This window comes from Carya illinoinensis, chromosome 16, assembly GCF_018687715.1.
Source record: "Carya illinoinensis cultivar Pawnee chromosome 16, C.illinoinensisPawnee_v1, whole genome shotgun sequence".
NCBI classification, from domain to species: domain Eukaryota; kingdom Viridiplantae; phylum Streptophyta; class Magnoliopsida; order Fagales; family Juglandaceae; genus Carya; species Carya illinoinensis.
In genome coordinates, this window is record NC_056767.1 from 19,909,874 (window position 1) to 19,930,688 (window position 20,815).

General features: G+C 39.0%; 1 protein-coding gene across 3 annotated transcripts; it reads right to left on the minus strand.

The window, feature by feature from the left end:
* Positions 1–15,163: 15,163 nt before the first annotated feature.
* LOC122299472 (probable metal-nicotianamine transporter YSL8) lies at positions 15,164–20,556 on the minus strand. 3 transcript variants are annotated; one of them, XM_043109803.1, is made up of 7 exons: positions 19,929–20,067; positions 17,968–18,127; positions 17,422–17,576; positions 17,166–17,263; positions 16,946–17,080; positions 16,612–16,801; positions 15,164–16,514 (listed from the first exon to the last, which is right to left on the minus strand). In XM_043109803.1, the coding sequence occupies exons 3-7, from the start codon at positions 17,548–17,550 to the stop codon at positions 15,408–15,410; spliced, it is 1,659 nt and encodes a 552-aa protein (XP_042965737.1). In that variant the 5' UTR covers positions 17,551–17,576; positions 17,968–18,127; positions 19,929–20,067; the 3' UTR covers positions 15,164–15,407. The 3 variants fall into 3 exon arrangements, with proteins under 3 accessions (XP_042965737.1, XP_042965736.1, XP_042965738.1); XM_043109802.1 differs by lacking the exon at positions 17,968–18,127 and having other exon boundaries at positions 19,929–20,556; XM_043109804.1 differs by lacking the exons at positions 17,422–17,576; positions 17,968–18,127 and having other exon boundaries at positions 19,929–20,041.
* Between the last annotated feature and the right edge of the window lie 259 nt (positions 20,557–20,815).

The following is a 20,815-nucleotide window of genomic DNA, read 5'->3' on the forward strand; positions in this document are numbered from 1 at the left end:
TGCTCCTTCCAATCCATGATCTGCGACGGAACAACTTCATAAGTGAGATCTGGTTGCAACTGAATACCCGCTGGGTCGACGAAGCGTGGTTCTTGCTGTCCAAAGCTCTTCTTCAGGGATGATACGTGGAAGACATCATGAACATCCCCAAAATAATCTGGCAAAGCAACCCTATAGGCGACGGACCCTACTCTCTCCAAAATCTGAAAAGGGCCGACGTACCTCGGATCTAGCTTCCTCTTCTTACCAAAACGCTTAACTCCTCTCATGGGAGAGACTTTAAGGTAAACCCAATCACCAACTTCAAACGACAACTCTCTCCTCCTGGTATCAGTGTAACTCTTCTGACGACTCTGAGCTGCCGCCATTTTATCTCTGATGATCCGGACTTGGCTTTGCATCTCTTGAATTATTTCGGGTCCAATTACCCTACTCTCTCCAACTTCATCCCAACACAAGGGCGACCTACACTTTCTCCCATAAAGAGCTTCATAGGGAGCCATCTGAATGGTCGCATGGAAGCTGTTATTGTACGCAAACTTGATGAGCGGCAAATGGTTTTCCCAACTTCCTTGGAATTCCATGACACATGCGCGCAACATGTCTTCCAGATTCTGAATGGTGCGCTCTGACTGGCCGTCTGTCTGCGGGTGATAAGCAGTACTGAACTTCAACTTAGTACCCAAAGCTGCCTGCAAACTCTTCCAGAACTGCGACGTAAACCTCGGGTCTCGATCCAACACTATACTCTTTGGTATGCCGTGTAGCCGTACTATCTCTTTGACATACAAACGGGTCAACTTACCCAAAGAGTCGGTGTTATTAACAGGCAGAAAATGAGCACTCTTCGTTAACCGGTCCACAATCACCCAAACAGAATTCTTCCCACTAGCGTTCTCGGCAAACCCACTACGAAGTCCATCGTGATGTCATCCCACTTCCACTCAGGAATAGGGAGGGGTTGGAGCATACCTGCAGGTCTCTGATGCTCGGCCTTTACCTGACGGCACGTGTGGCATTTCTCCACATATAAGGCAACGTCTTTCTTCATTCCATCCCACCAGTAATTTTTCTTCAAATCTCGATACATCTTTGTACTGCCGGAATGAACTGAATACGGGGCCGCATGAGCTTCCGCCATGATCCGTTCTTTGAAATCTGAGTCCTTAGGGACCACTCTGCGATCTCGGAACCAAAGTATCCCATCACTATCCATGCTATAGTGCAACGGCCCTCGAGATTTTCTGACTCTCTTCCTGATGTTCAGCAACTTCGGATCCTTTCTTTGGAGAGTTTTCAATTCTTCAAAATCAGTTACCCGAATATCGAGAACTGAGGACAAAATCTCCACTTGCTGCGAACTCTCTATAAGGAGCCTTCTCATCCCACAAAGCAACGACTCCAATTCTGACGGCTCGGCTTCATCTTCCAAGTGTGACTTCCGACTCAAAGCATCAGCAACTATATTAGCCTTCCCCGGATGGTACTTGATCTCACACTGATAGTCACTGATTAGCTCCAGCCATCGCCTCTGCCTCATATTCAGATTTTTCTAGGAAAACAAATGCTTCAAGCTCTTGTGATCGGTAAATACCTCGCAAGCTTCCCCATACAAGAAATGCCGCCAGATCTTGAGGGCAAAAACAATCGTAGCCAATTCTAGATCGTGCGTCGGATAATTCTTCTCATGGTCCTTTAGCTGACGAGATGCATAGGCTACAACCCGTCCTTCCTGCATAAGGACACAACCCAAACCGAACTTAGACGCATCACTGAAGACTACGAATGGCTTATGCGGTTCTGGGAGTGCTAACACTGTTGCCGTCGTCAACCTGTTCTTTAATTCCTGGAAGCTTCTCTCACATTTCTCTGACCAAGCAAATTCTGTATTCTTCCGAGTCAAAGCTGTGAGAGGTGCGGATAGGCGAGCAAAACTCTCTACAAATCTTCGGTAGTAACCAGCGAGCCCCAAGAAACTCCTGACCTCGCGCACTGTAGTCGGGCGCTGCCATGACAAAATGGCTTCTACCTTACTAGGATCAACTGCCACTCCGCCCCGGGAAATTACGTGCCCAAGGAATTTAACTTCTTCCAACCAGAATTCACACTTACTGAGCTTGGCGTATAGCTGGTGTTCTCTCAATCTCTCAAGTACCAGACTAAGATGATACACATGCTCTTCAACATCTCGTGAATAAATCAGTATATCATCAATAAATACTACCACAAAGGAATCCAGATAAGATCGAAACACTCGATTCATTAAATCCATGAACGCTGCAGGGGCATTAGCTAACCCAAACGGCATCACCTTGAATTCATAATGCCCATACCTCGACCTGAAAGCAGTTTTAGGCACATCCTGGTCTCTGATTCTCAGCTGGTAGTATCCCGACCTCAGATCAATCTTAGAGAACACGGCTGCTCCTTGAAGCTGTTCAAACAAATCATCAATCCGCAGGAGAGGATATTTATTTTTGATGGTCACCTTGTTCAATTCCCGATAATCAATGCACATACGGAGGGTTCCATCTTTCTTTTTAACAAATAAAACTGGTGCACCCCACGGCGACGTACTAGGCTGAATAAATCCCTTCTCTACCAGTTCTTGCAACTGAGTCTTCAACTCTTTCAATTCAGCCGGTGCCATGCGATAAGGAGCTTTATGCACAAGAGCCGCTCCAGGTTCCAAGTCTATAACAAACTCCATCTCCCGAATAGGGGGTAGTCCGGGCAAGTCATCCACGAACACATCGGGGAATTCTTCCACAACTGGAATGTCTGCCAAGGACTTCTTCTTAGACGGCGTGGACACCATCTGAACCAAGAATGCATCCGCTCCCCATGCAATCTCTCTCCTTGCCTGAATCGCCGATATAATCATTGGCTTTTCTTTTAATCTACTCCCCGCAAATTCCAGACAATCACCATCTGGAAGCTGAAAGCTAATTATCCGACTTCTGCAATTAATACTCGCAGAATATCGGTATAGCCAATCCATCCCGAGGATGATATCAAAACCCAACAGCTTGAACACCACCAAATCAGCATCCAGGAATCTTCCCTCAAAATTTAACGGGCATCCCAAAGCAACCTTGGAACACCACACCATCTCACCATCGGGTAGAGCCACTACCATAGCCTTCGGCAACGGTTCCGTGACCAAACTACACACCCATGCAAACGTGGAAGACACAAACGATTGTGAAGCACCGGAATCAAACAAGGTACAAGCATAAAACTCATACAAACGGACTCTTCCTGAACCAAACACACAACCCATGAAATCCAAAAAGCAAAGAATAAACCAAAAACACCAAAAGAAATAAATCCAACTTAAAATTATATTAATCCATACCTGTGATTACTCCAGCATCATGGGTCGCTGGTGCCTCATCATCCACCTCTCCGGGTGTGATAGCATAAACCCGGGCTTGCACTGTTTGTCTCGGGTTTGTTCTTCCACCGTGTCTACCTCCACGGCTTCCTTGAGCTGCTCTTGGACATTCTCAGGCAAAGTGACCCTGCTGGCCACAATTATAACATCGAGCCCCACCAGAAGGGCACTCACCCACATGGGCTCTATTACAGACTCCGCATACAGGCACACGTCCTCCCATGCGAACACTTGAAGATGCTTGCGGTCGAGTCCCGGTCCGCTGAACAAATTTCTGAGGCGAACCCGAGCTGCTTCCTTCACCAGAAAAACTCCGCCTCTTATGCCCTGGAGGGGAGCCCATACTCAGATTGTTTTCTCGTTCCACCAGGGTGGCCACATCCACTAATTCCTGAAAAGTGGATATCCGATGGCTGACCACCATACGGCGTATATCAGGGCGCAGTCCATCCTGAAAACGATCGGCTCGCATCTCCTCTGTGGCGATAAGGTGAGGAGCAAATCACTCAAGTTCGATGAACCTCCGAGCGTATTGTTCCACTATCGCGCCCCCTTGGACCAGATTGGAGAACTCTCTTGCCTTTTGCTTCCTTACCGATGCAGGAAAGAAGCGGTCATTGAACTCTTTCTTGAAACGCTGCCAGGTCACCGCAGCGAAAGATCCCAGTTCAGATTCCAGCAGCACCCTCTTGGTATCCCACCAATCAGAAGCGGTACCTTGCAAGAGATAGCTGGTGTAGAGTACTTGCTGTGCCTCAGTGCATCCACACACCTCAAAAGTTTTCTCCAGATCTTTGATCCATTTTCCAGCCTGAAGTGGATCCTCATTTCCAGTGAAGTGTGGAGTCCTATGCGCCAGGAAGCGCTTATAGGTGCATCCGGCTTGCACCATGCTACTGGACCCTCCTGGATACATCCATGGCCCTCCCTGATATGGCCAAGGACCTCCCGGTTGTGGCCAATACCCTCCTTGTTGCGGACAAGGCTCTCCTGACGGTGGATAAGGTCCTCCTGATGGTGGCCAAGGACCCCCTTGTTGTGGCCAAGGCCCTGTCTGTTGAGACCTCGCACTCTGCTGCATAAATTCTGTCATCTGCCGTATTGCTTCGGCTAGGGAGTCATCCCTGGAGGTATTGTCCCGTGGTTCCTGGGTAGATTTCCTTGGTCTCCCCATTTTCCTGCCACAACACCACTCTTGACCCTCCTTTAAGAAAACAAATAAAACCATCGTAAAACCAACAAAAACAAAACCAACACCACACAGCAAGAAACAAAAGAAACTAGCTTGCAAAAACATAGCCAAATAAATACAAACAAACAAACAAGCTCAAACAAATAAAACAAATGTACTTAACATAATTTTTAAAACACAACTTTAAAAAGCATTCTGGTACTGCCTACGGGACATGTGGTTTTACCCAGAGCCAAACCGCTCTGATACCACCTGTGACTCCCCCAAATCCCCACGCCCGAACACGGGGAAATCGAGACGTCCGGATGGTGACAACCCGGGTCACCATCCCATCGACGGTGCCAAGTGTGTGCAGAAGCAACAAATGTGCACGGAAGAACACGCAGCAGATAACGAAAGTCATAACTAAGTACCAGAATTGTTCTCAACGTAATACAAGCTGTTTAAAACGTACATAGATAAAATATTACAAAAACACAAATACAGTTTTAAACAAATGTAAAACATAGCATCAGCAACCCGGCGGAGCCGCATCCTCGGGCTCAGCCTCCTCCTCCTCCTCCTCGAACTCTGCACCAAAAGCTACGGAACCAAAAATGATACCGCAGGTAAGTAAACCCAAACACCACCAGATAAAAACACATAGAACTCAAACAACATGGATACAAGAAAAACCAATGCACATGCCCCGCAAAACCACATTTTTACCACGCACGCCAAAAACCCATTTGGCCCAATAAAAACATATTCTTAAAAACCACGCCTTGCCATTATCCCAGATAATGGCCCAAACCACCATTTTTCCCAGAAAATGGATCAAAAGCCTCAAAACCAAAACTCGCCATTTTCCCAGAAAATGGCCCGCATCCGAAAACCATAAAAACAAACCGGTTATGCATGCACCATGATCTCCCCTAGGGATCATCCGCACACCCTGGCTATGTGCCACAACGCAGGTAAGGACCGCGCATGTGACACCTAACGAGCGATGTCCAAACTCGCGCCCCGCGCGTACCTGGCCAGGCCATCCTCTAGCCCTCGCTAGCGAAGGGCCACGAAGTCTGTGAGTAGAGCGATGCCCAGACTCGCGCCCCGCGCGTACCTGGCCGGGCCATCCTCTAGCCCCGCTCCCGTCGTCGCCCAGCGACAACTCAGGGGACGTCACTCAGTATTATCCACTCCCGAGTGACCAGAGGAGCTCCACCGAGATAATAACCCATCCCGGCTTGGGCTCGTGAGACACATGCACCCGAAAATCCATTTACGCCAACAAAACAGGATTTCTCAAATAAAATAAAATACACGTGCATGCCCCATGCAAATGCAATTATCAACGCACAAAACAGACAACTAATCATAAAATAATAAATCAAGCAACTCCGTCCTCCATCCATCCGACCCCCGAACTCCTCGGACTCAGTCCGGAATCAACCAACCAGCAAATTAAATAATTGAAAGAGCAATATATATTTAAATCTGAAAATAGGGTTTGAAAAATACTTACAGCGCTATATGGCAATTTTAGAAACCACGCGGCGTTGCAAACGGCGCCGGAAAAGCAACGTCACAGTGAAAATTCACTGTGGCCGTGGGTTGTGAAAAACCCACTTTTGAACGGGGACAAACTAGGACACGAAATTGATAGGGAATGGTCTAGGGATGATTGTGAAGCTATTGGAAGTGGTGGTTGGCCGTGGGTGGCGGCGGAATCGCCGAAAATAGGCCGGATTTTCCAAAAAGGAAAGCTAGCTCGTAGGAGCTATTCCGGTGGTCGTTGGAGGCCGAAAATGGGTGGGTTAGGACGGCAAGGGACCGGTGATAAAGTGGTGAAGAAATGGTGGCCGGAGGTGGAGCGACGGCGGCAGAATGGACGAAAAATCGTGGGGCTTTGAGGAGGATTTCCGGCCAAACGGCCGGCCGGCAGGGGGAGATATTTGGTGGGAAGGTGCACCGGAGGGAGGGGGTTCGAACGAGACCGGCGGTGAGCCAAACGGTGGCCGGACGGCGGCGGTCTGGGCTGAAGAAGATTCCGGCCATGGGTGAGGAGAGAGAAGAGCGAGAGAGGCCGGGGGGGCTCGATCGGGGAGAGAGAAAAGAAAAAAAAGAAAAGAAAGAAAAAAAGAAAAAGGAAGGAAAAAGAAAGAAGGAAAAAGAAAAAAAAGAAAAAGGAAAAAGAAGAGAAAAAGGAAAAGAGTTGTAGGGAAAAGATGAGGTCCATTCCTCATTCCGGGAAATAAAACTAAACCGCCAAAAAAGATTAAAAACCACAAAACAACTAAAAGAAATAAAACACAACATCAATTAAATTAAAAACAATTTGAAAATGCAAATAAATTAAAATAAATAACTAATATATTAATTAAAATAAAAACAATTATTTCAGCGAAAATACACTCAAAAGCGGGTCATCACACTTAGCACTTAAAGTTGTTCCTCATGGAAGTGAAAGTGATGAAGATGAGGAAAATGACGATAAAGATGAAGAAGTTGCGATGATAACAAGAAGAATTCAGAGGTTCTTGAAGAAAAATAAAACTTCTCCGAGGAAATCTTTCAAAAAGTTTTCCAAAAAAGATTCAGGTAAAAAAGACACTTTAATTTGTTATAAATGCAATAAACCTGGTCATATCAAGCCAGATTGTTCTTTGCTAAAGAAAGATCGAAACAAGGGCAAGAAAGCAATGAAAATTACATGGGATGATGATTCAAGTAGCTCAGATAGTGAAGCAAGCAATGAAGAATCGGCAAATCTTTGTCTTATGGCTAAAGATGACATTGAGGTAACAAATCTTGATAATATTGAAAATCCTTCATATGAAGAATTGCAAAATGTTTTAGAAGAGGTTTATGAGGAATTTGAAAAATTGGGTATCAAATATACTGCTTAGAAAAAGAAAAATTTTTCTTTAACAAATGAAATTGAAATTTTAAGAAAAGAAAGTATCATTTTGAAAGATGAAAATTTTGAATTGAATAAGAAGAAAACCGATTTAGAAAATATTGTTGAAAACTTTACGAATGGAAAAAGAAGAAAACCGATTTAGAAAATATTGTTGAAAACTTTACGAATGGAAAAAAAAATTTTGAAAAACTTCTTGGTAGTCAAAGATGCGTTTTTGACAAGGCAGATTTGGGATATATGCCAAAACAAAAATACAAACCTTATAAAAATTTCTTTGATAATCATTCTACATCAAAGACTAATATTCAAAATTCTTTTCATAAAATTAATTTTGTCAAAAAAGGATATTATTATAATCATTCAAGTTTTTCATATATGTCACATGCTATTTGCAATTTTTGTAATAGAAATGGTCATAATTATCATACTTGTCTTATTAGAAGAAATCATACAATGACTATTAGGGCCATATGGGTACCTAAAAATCTTGTTTCTTCTAATACTAATAAATAAAGGACCCAAAGAACTTGGGTACCAAGAAAAATCATTTTAATTGTTTTTATAGGTATGCATGAAGTCTTCTACAAACAAAAACAAATGGTTTTTAGATAGTGGATGTTTAAGACACATGACGGGAGACAAAACTAAGTTCTTTGATCTTAGATCTAAAGAAGAAGGACACGTGACATTTGGAGACAACTCGAAAGGGAAGATCGTGGGAATAGGTAAAATTGGTAATGAATCTTCTCTCATAATTGAAGATGTTCTACTTGTTGAAGGTTTAAAACATAATCTTTTGAGCATAAGTCAATTATGTGATAAAGGATTTACAGTTACTTTTAAAATAGATAAATGCATTATTTTGAATGATCATGATTGTAATATTTGTTTTATTGCTTTTAGAAACAATAATGTTTATACAATTGATTTTGAAGAAATTACTCACAAGATGCTATTTACTTTTTAGCTCAAAATGAAACTAGTTGGTTACGGCATAGAAGATTAGGTCATGCCAACATAGAACTTATTTCCAAACTTTCAAAAAATGATCTTGTGAGAGGTTTACCAAAAACATATTTTCTTAAAGACAAAATTTGTGATGCATGTCAATTTGGTAAACAAACAAAAACTTCTTTTAAAACTAAGAAACATATTTCCACTACTAGACCATTGCAACTGATACACATGGATCTTTTTGGACCAAATAGAGTTGCAAGTCTAGGAGGAAAATATTATGCATTTGTTATTGTTGATGATTTCTCTAGATATACTTGGGTCATCTTTCTTGCTCATAAAGATGAGGCACATAATGCCTTTACCAAGTTATGCAAGAGAATTCAAAATGAAAAGGGCTATACTATTTCAAGTATCCGAAGTGATAGGAGAAAAGAGTTTGTTAATAAAAATATTGAAACATTTTGTGATGAAAACGGTTTTGTGCATAATTTTTCTGCTCTTCGAACTCCTCAACAAAATGGGGTAGTAGAGAGGAAAAATAGATCTCTTCAAGAGATGGCAAAAACAATGCTCAATGAGAACAACTTGCCTAGTTATTTTTGGGCCGAAGCGGTAAGTACTGCATGTTATGTTATAAATAGAGTTATGCTAAGGTCTAAGTTAGATAAAACCCCCTATGAGCTTTGGAATGAGAAAAAGCCCAACATTGGTTACTTTCATGTATTTGGATGTAAATGTTTTATTTTGAATGACAGGGATAATTTAGGCAAGTTTGATGCAAAATCTGATGAATGTATCTTTCTCGGGTATTCTACTAATAGTAAAGCTTATAGAGTATTCAATAAAAAGACTTTGACTGTACAAGAATCTATGCATGTAGTATTTGATGAATCTAATTCTCCACTCTCCAAGAAATCTATTGATGAAGAAACAGAAGGTATAAATAACACAGAAAGTCTCAATCTCAACAAAGAGAAAACAATAGAGGAAGTTCAACATGGAGCCATTAGGAAAGATCATCAAAATTTAATACAAGATGCAACCAAACAGTGGAAATTTGTGAAAGATCATCCAGTGGAACAAATTTTGGGAGAACCTTCACAAGGTGTAAGTACTCGATCATCTCTTAGAAATATTTGCAATCATACTGCTTTTCTATCTCAAATTGAACCCAAAAATATTGATGACGCACTTCTTGATGAATCTTGGATTCTAGCTATGCAAGAAGAGTTGAATCAATTTGAAAGAAATGATATTTGGACACTTGTTCCTAGACCCAAAAATCATACTATTATTAGAACAAAATGGGTTTTTAGAAACAAGAAAGATGAGTCCGGAGTCATTACTAAAAATAAGGCTCGACTTGTAGTCCAAGGTTTTAATCAAGAAGAATGAATCGATTATGATGAGACATATGCACCTGTCGCAAGATTAGAAGCTATTCGAATGCTACTTATATATGCTTGTTATAAAGATTTCAAACTTTTTTAAATGGATGTTAAAAGTACTTTCTTAAATGGTTTTATAAATGAAGAGGTATATGTTGCGCAACCTCCAGGTTTTGAAAATCATATTTCCCCAAATCATGTTTTCAAACTCACAAAAGCACTATATGGACTTAAACAAGCTCCTAGAGCTTGGTACGAGAGACTCAGTGGTTTCTTGATTGAAAAAGGTTTTTCAAGAGAAAAAATTGACACAACTCTTTTCATTAAATATGAAAATGATGATATTCTTTTAATTCAAATTTATGTTGATGATATAATATTCGGTGCTACTAATGAAAATATGTGTCAAGTTTTTGCTAAGACTATGCAGGAAGAATTTGAGATGAGCATGATGGGAGAACTTATATTTTTTCTCGGATTACAAATTAAGCAAGCAAAAAGTGGGACATTCATCAATCAATCAAAATATATTAAGGAATTACTAAAGAAGTTTGGGATGGAAAATGCTAAGGAAATTGGAACACCAATGAGCCCATCAACTAAAATTGATAAAGATGAATCCGGTAAGCCAGTTGACTCGAAGATATATCGAGGTATGATTGGTAGCTTATTATATTTAACAGCCAGTAGACCAGATATTATGTTTAGTGTGTGTTTATGTGCACGCTTTCAATCATCTCCAAAAGAATCACATTTAATTGCAATTAAGCGCATTTTTAGATATCTTAGTGGTACAATTAACCTAGGGTTATGGTAACCTAAGTACACATCTTTCGATCTAATCAGTTACACAGATGTAGATTATGCTGGCTGTAAAATAGATCGAAAAAGCACTAGTGGAGCATGCCATTTCTTAGGTCATGCATTAGTTTCCTGGTTCAGTAAAAAAACAAAATTCTGTTGCACTATCTACTGCTGAGGCAGAATATGTTGCTGCGGGTAGTTGTTATGCTCAAGTTCTCTACATGAAGCAACAACTTGAAGATTTTAAACTCAAGTATAATCACATTCCAATCAAATGTGATAATACAAGTGCTATAAATCTTTCAAAGGACCCAATACAACATTCTAGAACTAAGCATATTGAAATAAGATATCATTTTCTTCGAGATCATGTGCAGAAAGGCTATATAGTACTAGAATTCACAAACACATACGATCAGTTAGCAGATATTTTCACAAAGCCTTTACCAGAAGATAGATTATGTATGATTAGAAGAGAAATAGGTATGATGCATGCTATGAATATCTCTTAAAAGATAGACTAGAGTCAATAAAAATAGAGATAGATTTTTTAAATACTTTTACATAAACTTGAGATTCTTAGCCTCATGTTTGAGATGCTCATTCTCTTCATACAATATCATGTCATTCTTATCCATGGGAACCGGCAAGCGGAATGAAGAATCTAATAAAGATTTCAATTGTTTATTCTTCTGCCGAATGATTCCTTCCCTTGTGTGAGACTCTTGAACAATTCGTTGAAGTACAACAATTTGTTCTTTGAGCTTTTCAACTTCATGATTTTTGGCTTGTAGTCGTTGAGAAAAAACAACAATAGAGGAAGAGTAGCAAGTCCCAAGACTCACCAAGTCATAAATAGCATCAGAATCTGACTTATTAGTCAGATTATTATTTTCTTGCTGCAACATGGCACCAATGGCAGTTGCAGAAAGGATAGGAGGTTGAGATGCAGAATGCCTCATGGATGGATCTAGAGAAATGTTAGAAGAATGAGCCATTGAGAAAGAATAGAAGGCTTAAAACGAGAATGCTGAAGGAATGCAGATGAGTTATAAAGATGAGATGAAAACTTGATGCGGATTGGATGAACTTCAGGACCGATTTTATAGAGATAGCATAAAGAATAAGACAAACTATTTTCTCTTCAAATCTTATTTAGTCAAAAGAAATACAAGATATGCTGGACACACATTGTCAAAAGTTTTCTTACTAAGCCAGCGAGATTAACAGTAGATTGTCCCTATTTTTCTAGTAAACGATGAACCTCTGCTGTTATCTACCGATGTTGACCTTGTATCTGAACCCTTTCTCGTTCCAGCTCCTCTATTCGTGGTTGCAGATCATGAGCATACCAATCTGTAAATTTTTTCAACTCTTGGTTTTCTTGCTTTAGCCTTTTATTCTCACTATTCTTATTAGCAAGCTTCTGTCGTAACTTAAATATTTGCATGTTAAGATGATCAATCTCACTCACCCTCGCCATTAACCTCCGAGACATGATCGTAACAGAGGCAGCATATTGATTACTGAGCATTCTTGATTCTGCAATAATCTTAGAATCAGCCTTACTAGAAAAACGGTTCACTGCTCCTATCATGGTATTGACGGCCTCAGGAGAGAAGATTGATGATTGATTCGTCAAGGGTTCCTGATTCAAGTCTGGAACATTAGTGGAAGAGAATTGCTCAGCCAGTCTATCGTTGTGGAAAAACAGAACTCAGGTCAAGAAGCGATTATTTTTTTGGCATCCGATAGATGAAAATGATCATTTTTTTATAGAAACTCAGAGCCTTCAATCCCGTTTGTCAACAACATCAGGCGATTGTTTAAATCTTCAGCCGTATTAAATTCATAGAGTTAGGCCTCGAGACTTTGCAGCACTTATCGGGTCACGGACGGCTCCATTTTTCAACTATCTATAATGCCTACTAACGCACCGTTTTCTTCAGTCTATTTACTTGTTGCGGATCCTTTTTAATGATGCCAAAAGGGGGAGAAGTGTTAGACTAGAACATTAACACTGTTTAAATTGCTAAACTTGTTATATATGCTTGGAATTATATTTATACTTTTGCTTGAAAAACTAACGCATATTTTCAGGAGGAGCTTAAGTATTAATATAGGTTTCAAGTTCTATCAAGTATTTGTCATCATCAAAAAGGGGGAGATGGTTGAACCCAAGGTTTCAAGTTTCATGTGATTATAAATCTACACATGGATTTTGATGATAACAAATGAATTCAAAGAATAAAGGAGTTTCAAACTCAAGTTGTTAATACAATGGAATCAAGTACATCAAAGAACCAAGCATGAGCAAGAAGGAAACAAGTTCACATTAAAGTCATAGAGTAATGTTGTAAATCTCTTAAAATTCGAAATTAGGATTAATGCTCAAAATTAATATTTTATCATAAAGCATTAAAATACATTTTCCACATGTGCATGAATATTTTTGAAAATTAAATTTGAAAATTTTGAAAGATGATTGATTGTCATCTTTTGCATGTGCATGCCTTGATTAAAGGGTTGAACTTTGAAAATATTAAAGATGATTGATTGTCATCTTTCACATGTGCATGTTTTATTTGAATATTTTCAAAAGTGATTGATGCTTTTTTAGACTTATACAAAAGGTAGATGATTTTGTTTAAAAAATTTGAAAAGTAAAGTGTGCTCATTTTGTCATATGCAAAAAGTAAACGATTAGGTTTGAATTTTTTGAAAAGGAAAGTGTGCTCATTTTGTCATATGCCAAAAGTAAAAGATTAGGTTTGATTTTTTTGAAAAAGTGAATGATGTTGTCTTTGACAATTGAAAAAGAAGAACCTTTTATTTGAATTTTTTGAAAAAGTGAATGATGTTGTCTTTGACATGTGAATCTTTTTAAATTTGAATATGAAGTTTCATATGCCTATAAATAGATCATTTGAGAGCTTCACATTCACAACACCAAGAGCAAACAACATTCATTCAAAACTTTCATTCTCTCTTCTCTAAGTATTGAGCCTTAATCCTTGTTCATTTTGAGAGATATAGTTTGCGCTATATTGTTCTTATTTCACTCATTGAGGAGTGTTTTCTGATAACCTACCCACTATCAGCTTTTGTATCAGAAAAATAGTGTGTATAACCCTTGTGCGTGTAGAAAGTATTCTACACGGGAAATAGTTGAATCACCACGTGTAAGGTAATTGCAAGTGTAGAGGGTGTTCTACACGGATCCTTTGTAGCGGTGTTGTTCAAATGTGTAATAGGTTTCTATCTCCACTTGAAGGAGGTTGAATAGTGAATTTGAGAATCCTCAAGGGGTAGCTTGAGGCGAGGACGTAGGCAGTGGGGCCGAACCTCATTAACATACTGAGTTTGCTTCTCTCTTACCCTTACTCTTTATATTTATTGTTATTTCATATTTTGTTTATATTTTATATTATATATTTGATTTATAATTGTTATTTTTTTTAATACAACTCAATTCATCCCCCCTCTTGTGTTAGTCATCTGGGCAACAAAGAACAAATAAGATACAATTTCAACACCGCTTAAAATGGAAAAGAAGCTAAAAAATAACAACAAAACTCATAGTGTTGTCCACTTTGCCATGAGTGAAGCTCCAATGACTCTAGTGCTTGAGAGAGTTGAGAGAAACAAAGGGATGGGAGAGAAAGGGAGCTTTAGTTTGCTCACCAAGGGGTGGCGTGGGGCAAGCCGGGGGGGGGGGGGAGGGGAACAGGAGAATAGAGATCGGGTTGGGGGAAGGCGGCAAAATTAATGAAAACGCGCTTTATGTAATTATATTGTTAATTTTTGTGTCTTCTTATTAGTGATAGGTGTAAAATAGTTAAAAACACCCGTCCGGCTCCTAATGCCTCACTTATCGTAATCACTAACTAGGTCTAAATTCCTAATAATTGCCTAACTAAAATGATTAGAATCTGACCAAAAAGTTGTGTATAACGTTTTGACTAATTGTGAGGCATAGTAGTTTAAGGAAGTAAGAAAGTGACTAAGCATATATTTGGAACAACAAAGATCATTATCCAGCTAGCTTTGGGCGGTAGAGCCTTAATTAATGAGGTAGCAAAGTGGGCTGCCATGTGTCAAGCCCGGATTGGGCCATTTGGTGCCACATCATCACAGAAATTTTTATCACTCTAAAAATTTCTAAAAATTCTAACTAAAACAATGGAGCTAGTTTTTTTTTTTTTTTCACATTATACTCCCAAGTACCTCTAATAATTCCTAGAAGTTAGCCCAACTAAAAGGTCATAATGAATTCGTGGCCTAAAATTTAGCCCAACCCGTGACCTCTGTGGTTTAATATTCACATTTAATTTTTCTAGATTCCTACTTTTCCTTCTGGTGTCTCATATATTTAATCTATTATATAATAAAAAAATATTTTACAATTTAACATATCACTTCAAATCATTTAAGACTGTAAATTAATTTTTCTTTTCTAATTCTTTTGTAAACTAACAATTTCCATTAATAAACTATGTATAGAAAACGCCATGCCCTAGGAATATCAGAACATGTAGATGTGGTGGGCCATTCCTTATTAATGGAGGATCCATGGGTCCCCAATATTTACCTTCTTGATATTGTAATATGACACACATTTTTCCTTGATCACATCTGCGACTGCTTTACTAGATTTGTATCCACACCAGAGAGAAAAAGAAAAAGAAAATGAAAGAGAGACATCAGGGATATTTTACAAAGTCCTTTTATGCTCTAGCTTTAAGACATCACATGATAAGCTTAGCCCTATGATGTTAAGAACTTATCCACCTTAGCATTACTGCCTCGTGACAAGAACTTCATACAAATCGGTGGCTTGACCCCAGCCAGAGCAAGGATAGAAGCAGGCAAAGTCCATATCCCTTCCCCACAGATCAAACCAGATGCTACTGCAGGGCCAAAAGCATCAGCCTTGCTCTTGTTTATCTTCTCCCAGATGAACAGTATTAAGCTTCCAACACACATGTCAATGGCAAAATATGGTCCTATGTAGAAGGGTATTGCCATTGCCATTGGAAGTGGAATGTACCTTCCCCACTTCTTATCCACTCTATCTCTTATCAAATTTATCAGAATGGCTGCACCAAAGAACACGTAACAAAGGAGAAGGCAATTCTTTGGTAGACTTGAAAAGCCGTCAACCCCCACAATAGCCATGTTACGGAACACAATAGCATATGGTGCAGCATATTCACTTCCAGGAACTCCAATGTCATCAAAAGCATTGTAAAAGAGCCAAAACACAGAAGGTGCAATTACACAACCCATTGCTGTGCCAATTAGTTGACTCACAAACATGGCACGTGGTGAAGCCAGTGTTAAGTAACCAGTCTTAAAATCCTGCATTAGGTCAGAGGCCGTAGAGACAATGTTCATCATAACTCCACAAGCTGCTAGGCCAGCAAGTACTCCACCATGTGAAGCACCAGCCCATGCTCCGATAGTAAAGATGGCCAGCTTTCCATAGGTGGATGCCAGGGACCAATCAGTAAGCCCACAACCATAGGCATTACAGAAAGCCAATGCGGGTGCAAATATATAGATGACCAATATGTAATACCATTTGAGTTGATGAAAGATATGTGGAAGAGTGCCTATAGAGATTGCAGCAATAGCAACATAACCTCCAATGGCAAACCATGGGGGAATTTGATCTTTGAGAAAGAGTTGGCTGCGACGCTTGTCATCATATGAGAGCTGAGAGCTTTTAGGTGAAGAATGGTCTGCAACAGGGAGTTCAGAGCTCAATTTTTTGGTCAGGAGCTGATGAGACAAGCCTAAGATGGTTTGACTTAGAACCTTGAGAAAGTTATATAAACCGTCACCCAGGATCAAGGCTATGGCGATAAATACCTGAAAAAGGATATAAATTAAGTTCTCAATATTTTGAAAAGTGTTGACAGGGAATGAAAATTAGAGGTGGTACCTGTCTCATTTAGTGGAAACTTACCTTGAAAGCTTGAAGACCAAACATGCTATCTGATTTGAGGTTTGCAGGATACCAGTCACCCTTCCTATTTTCTATGAGAGGCCACATCAGACCCCAAGAAAGAATCCCTCCCACCAGCACTGATACATTTATGATATAGGGGCAAATCATTCCGACTCCAACATATGTTGCAGAGAAATCAAAATAAAATCTGGGGGATAATCATATTTCCACATTAGCCAAAATGAATGTAGGGTTTAGTAGAGCAAAATGCTTATCAGATGAAAATTGTTCTTTGCATCAAGTAAAACAAATTTTTATTAAGAGGAAAGAAAAAAAATGATTCTAGATGTACCTATATTTATATGCCTGGAGCCCTAGTGAAGGGAACTTTAAAAATCCACAGTTGTCTCCAGCAGTGTAGAACCATTGAAAGAAACCCCATAAAAAGCTGAAGGTGAAAAATTTTCCCAATGCTTTCACTTGTTTCCTGTAAAGTAGAATAAAAGAAGACAGCTTTTATAATTTCCATAGGGTCAAGTTTAACCAGAAGCCGTAAGTGTCGGGTGCCGTACTTTGCTAATTTTGCTCCATGAGGTGTGTGGAAGCTGTTGATGAGATGAGCAGTGGCAGTACCACTGGGATACGTCAGTTTGAAGTCTATGATCATAATCTGAAACCAAAATAAACAATGTCATTCTAGAAAAATGGGAATATGATAAGGTTTTGTTCTGTTCAATGAATTATTTTTGTTCCCTTTTCACCCCCACCCCCACAAGCATAACATGTATTCACATTTCACAGAACAAGCGTAAATATGCTGCCACATACCCTTCGAAGAGGCACCACCGAGAAGAGTCCTAGAAAGCTGACAACAAAGAGAAAGCCGATGATCCATCCTAATGATGGGTTTTTGAAATCATGAGTATCTGATGATTGTTCAGAAATGCGTTTACTCATTCCAAAGAGGTAACTTCCAAAGCCTCCTGTTATTACAAATCAATTAAAAGTAGTAGTTTTCAGTCTGCAAGTTAAGGTTATTAGCTAGAGGAAAACAATATTACTTCTGGAGTACAGAAAATGAATTTTACCCATGAGATATTGATTGTCAGACTATCATCATGAGATATGGTTGTAAACTTCTAGATCAGTCATCACAACTCAGAATCTTTGTGCAACACACTCAAACTAGGTCATCCATACTCTAGTTTTCAGATATTTTGAAAAACTCAACATAGTTTTTAACAATAAAATAAAAAGAAAGATTTTAATGTCCATAATCCCAATGCATTCATGTTCACACGCATATGTGTATATATATGTATAAGAATTCATCACAAATCAGACTTGTTATTGACACTTGACAATAAATTGTACCGATAAGGAACCCTGAGGGGTATCTCAATTGGTCAGGCCTTGGGTTTGCTCCCCAATGGTTACTAGTTCGAGTCCCCTCAGGGCCACTGGAGGTTTACTTGGCCGTTAACTTCAGGGCCCCGTGGGATTAGTCGAGGTGCACGTAAGCTCGCCCGGACACCTAAGGACATCAAAAAAAAAAAAAAAAAAAAAAATTGTACCGATAAGGATCATGGACTTGAGTGGATATAGTACTCTGATGGAACCTTAGAAAAAGTGACCACCAATCGCCTCAGAAAATCAACTAAGCTAGTTTTATTGCAATTCTTGATGAACAGATATATTTTTTTAATTTCAGTCGCTCAATGTAGTCAAGTCTTAGCATATGAAATTTGCATAGGAAAGCAGGATTTGGTTAATTAAACCTCTAATCTCAATTTTCCCAAAATGAACAGAGCTGAAACATCCCACTGATAAAGTTTATTAGCTTCATTTAGACCTTCACTTTTATTGAAGTTTTAAACTTTGGTTACTTACTTAGGATACACAAATTATGAATCAGGAAAATTCTTCTATGTTAACACTTAAAAAGAAACGGATATGGGGGGGAAATGTAAAATGCATTATGGAAAGAAAGTGTGTTGTAATGAATTAAAATTTTGACATGAGAAATGAAGCAATCGGTACTTATCAAAAATTTTAATGAAAGGATGATGTAAACAGAAACTGGTATTTGCTTAACAGAGTAGCAGCAATCTTATATTTGTCGACTCAAAAAAGTCCTATTAATAGTAAACCAGATGCAGACCAACAGACTGTGTGTATAACACAGAGGGAAGGCTAGGTACAGAGAAAGCAAACACAATCTTTTGTAGTGAATTGTTGTCTCCACTCAAACGCTCTAATTGATCATGCCATCTTATTTTTATTTGTTTGACTTATCAAAAAATTTTTTTATTTGTTTGTCTATTTATGGGAAAGGTGGGTTCTTTCTACTTTGTTAAATACTAAAGTAAACACTTTGGAAGAGGTGAAGATCTTTTAGTAAAACGGAACAATACACTAATGTTTTTTTAATTATCCTTTATCACAAGGGACAGTTTGGAAACCTTTTTTTATGACAGGAAACTCATTGAGACAGGATTCTTCAAATCCATCTCAGAAGAATAAACTCTCAATATACTATCCTACAATCAAAATTTGGATTTTCCCTATGATATTTTGAACTCTTGTATCGCATATTCTCCAAACCGTCATTGATTGGTCCTAACTATGCTTTTTTAATTATATATATATAAACTATGCTTTTAACACAATCCAACAAAACTGGTATCTAGGCTCCATACCGCCCAGAGATTCCTGGTTGAGTTTATGAGTGACAAAAAAGATTAAAAAAATGGTTCATTTCTACTTGTACTTTGGTCCCGTTGGACAACTTGCAGCTTGTTCTCTACTCGAGTTGCTTGGTTAGGGGAAAAGAAACCCAGACAGTCTAATCTTTGGGTGAATTAATAATGAAGTAGAGCCAAGCCGCTTGAAATCTCCACTGATGGGCACTATTTTAGGTTTTTATTTTTTTAATTCAATTAATTGCTAAGAATTGCGACTAAAATTTGAATTTAGAACGAATCTAAATATATATAATTCTTAGAATTTTTAAAGATACGATTAATACAGATTTTTTTTTTTTTTAATTAAAGGGGCTGAAAATTTGATCGTTTAAGTCAAGGGTTTGGCCAACAAATTCAGAGAGGCCATATGATTAACAGTTCCCTTAACCCAGATTGCGAAATTAGCACCTATTCAATTGATTACTCGCTATTTCAGAATTAATGTTCAGACCGTTCTAATGTTCAAACGCTTCTAACAATTCCATTATGTTTATCAATAAAAAATTGCAAAATTACATTCAAATAATGGAGATGAAGCGAAGAAGTAATGAACCAGAGAGATGAGTAAAATGAGTGAAGGGGGACTCATACCACTAAAGGCAATGCCAGAAGAAGCCACAACACAGGTCTGGATGACAGTATTTTCCTGCCGGGTGAAAGGCTGCTTCAACAAGCCAGATTTATGAAGCAACCTGGTCCATGTCCTGACGAAGAAGAACCCCAAGAGACCAGCAGAGACATTGAGGGAAGGTATAATACCTGTGGTGAGGTTGAGCTTCATCACTATAAAGGTGAACAGTATGCTCAGGAAGAAGCTCACCACGAAGGCTCTCATGGTCAGCTGCTTCCTCCATGACGGAACCTCTTGATCTTCAAACAATCGCTCCACCGATATCTCCCCGACTTCTTGTTTGAGCTTCTTGTCCCCCGGATCACCATTATGTTCATCTTCTGGATCAACGACATTCTCCACCTTGTCCTCAACCTCATTCCGACCCATTATCTTCTCCTCTTGCTAAAGATGAATGGTTCTAAATCTCTAGGAAGTGCTTTATAATGGGGATTTTTCCACTTCTAAGCTGGATTTAGGCTGTGTGGCTAGTATTTATTATTATTTAATATTTTTCGTGCCGAAGGGAGTCAATAATTTAGGTCGTAATCACGTCTAGCGCGAGAGGGAAAAGTCTCGGAAAACTTAGCAGTGTGGGGACGAAAAGGGACTCCAAAATTCCAAATTCCAAATTCCTATCACATCGAGAGCATGCGTGAAGGAGTGTCTGAAAGTATAATCGATGACACTGCGACTCCGTTGAGGTCTTTCACTCTGAGTCGAATAATAAAGAGTTTTGCTTCATAAGTCTAACCTACCACACATCTCATTTTTTTTTTTTTTTTAATTTTTAAAAATTTTTTTTTGAATTTATTTTTTTAAACTAATTCAAATTTTCTATTTATTATACATATACCAAACATTTTAT

Excerpts from the sequence above, each read along its gene's own strand:
- LOC122299472 (XM_043109802.1), bottom strand. The coding sequence starts at position 20,337 with ATGGGTCGGAATGAGGTTGAGGACAAGGTGGAGAATGTCGTTGATCCA. Across the intron at positions 17,081-17,165 it reads CATGGAGCAAAATTAGCAAA|GAAACAAGTGAAAGCATTGG; the intron begins GTACGGCACCCG and ends TCTACTTTACAG. Across the intron at positions 16,802-16,945 it reads CTCCAGGCATATAAATATAG|ATTTTATTTTGATTTCTCTG; the intron begins GTACATCTAGAA and ends ATTATCCCCCAG.